The sequence below is a fragment of the Monopterus albus genome, unplaced genomic scaffold (assembly GCF_001952655.1).
Source record: "Monopterus albus unplaced genomic scaffold, M_albus_1.0 scaffold96.1, whole genome shotgun sequence".
Taxonomy (NCBI): domain Eukaryota; kingdom Metazoa; phylum Chordata; class Actinopteri; order Synbranchiformes; family Synbranchidae; genus Monopterus; species Monopterus albus.
Genome location: NW_018127976.1, coordinates 1,261,454 through 1,262,118, shown reverse-complemented (window position 1 = coordinate 1,262,118; position 665 = coordinate 1,261,454). Strand labels below are relative to the sequence as shown.

The window sequence follows — 665 nt, the reverse complement described above, 5'->3', positions numbered from 1 at the left end:
GTGTGTGTGTGTGTGTATGTATATGACCATTTACACACTGAATGTGTTAGGTGATAAATTGCTGATGTTTGACAGCAGACTAACTCCTGCAGACTGAAAATGTTTATCTCATGTATGCAGAAAAACTGGGTGTGTCTATATACAGTGTAGACATAAAGATTGTATTATTGTAGGACATTGAATATATATATGGTGTAGGCTAACCCTACAGGGTTGGGTTAGTGTTGCTGTTAAGGCTCCTGACTGTGTGTTTGGTGTGTCTTCTACAGACAATCCTGGTTGGGGACAGTGGAGTGGGAAAAACATCTCTGTTGGTGCAGTTCGATCAGGGCAAGTTCATCCCTGGCTCCTTCTCTGCCACAGTGGGCATTGGATTCACGGTGTGTGTGTGCATCTTTTACACACATTTACAGTACATTCTCTTGTTGAAATTAAGTAGGGCAAGTCACATGTTCAAGTGTCAAATCACATTGAGTGAATAAGTTTGCTATTAATGAACAGTCCTAATTCACATTTAACAAAACTGAAGCTTGGGTTACAAATTCACTGATTGCAGGGAGCCTACTGAAATAAACTGATTATGCTGCCATTTTAAATGCTTGTCTGTAATCTAGTTCCAAGGAAACGGTTAACAGTGAGCTCTGTGGATTATCCAGAGCAAGAGG

At 40.5% G+C, this 665-nt stretch overlaps 1 protein-coding gene across 1 annotated transcript in view; it reads left to right on the top strand.

Moving 5' to 3' along the window:
* LOC109965178 (ras-related protein Rab-37-like) overlaps nucleotides 1–665 on the top strand; it is a 53,379-nt gene that overhangs the window by 48,475 nt on the left and 4,239 nt on the right. The window contains exon 2 of the mRNA XM_020608987.1: nucleotides 270–380. Within this exon, the coding sequence (XP_020464643.1) occupies nucleotides 270–380 (111 nt within the window). The remainder of the gene's footprint in view (nucleotides 1–269; nucleotides 381–665) is intronic.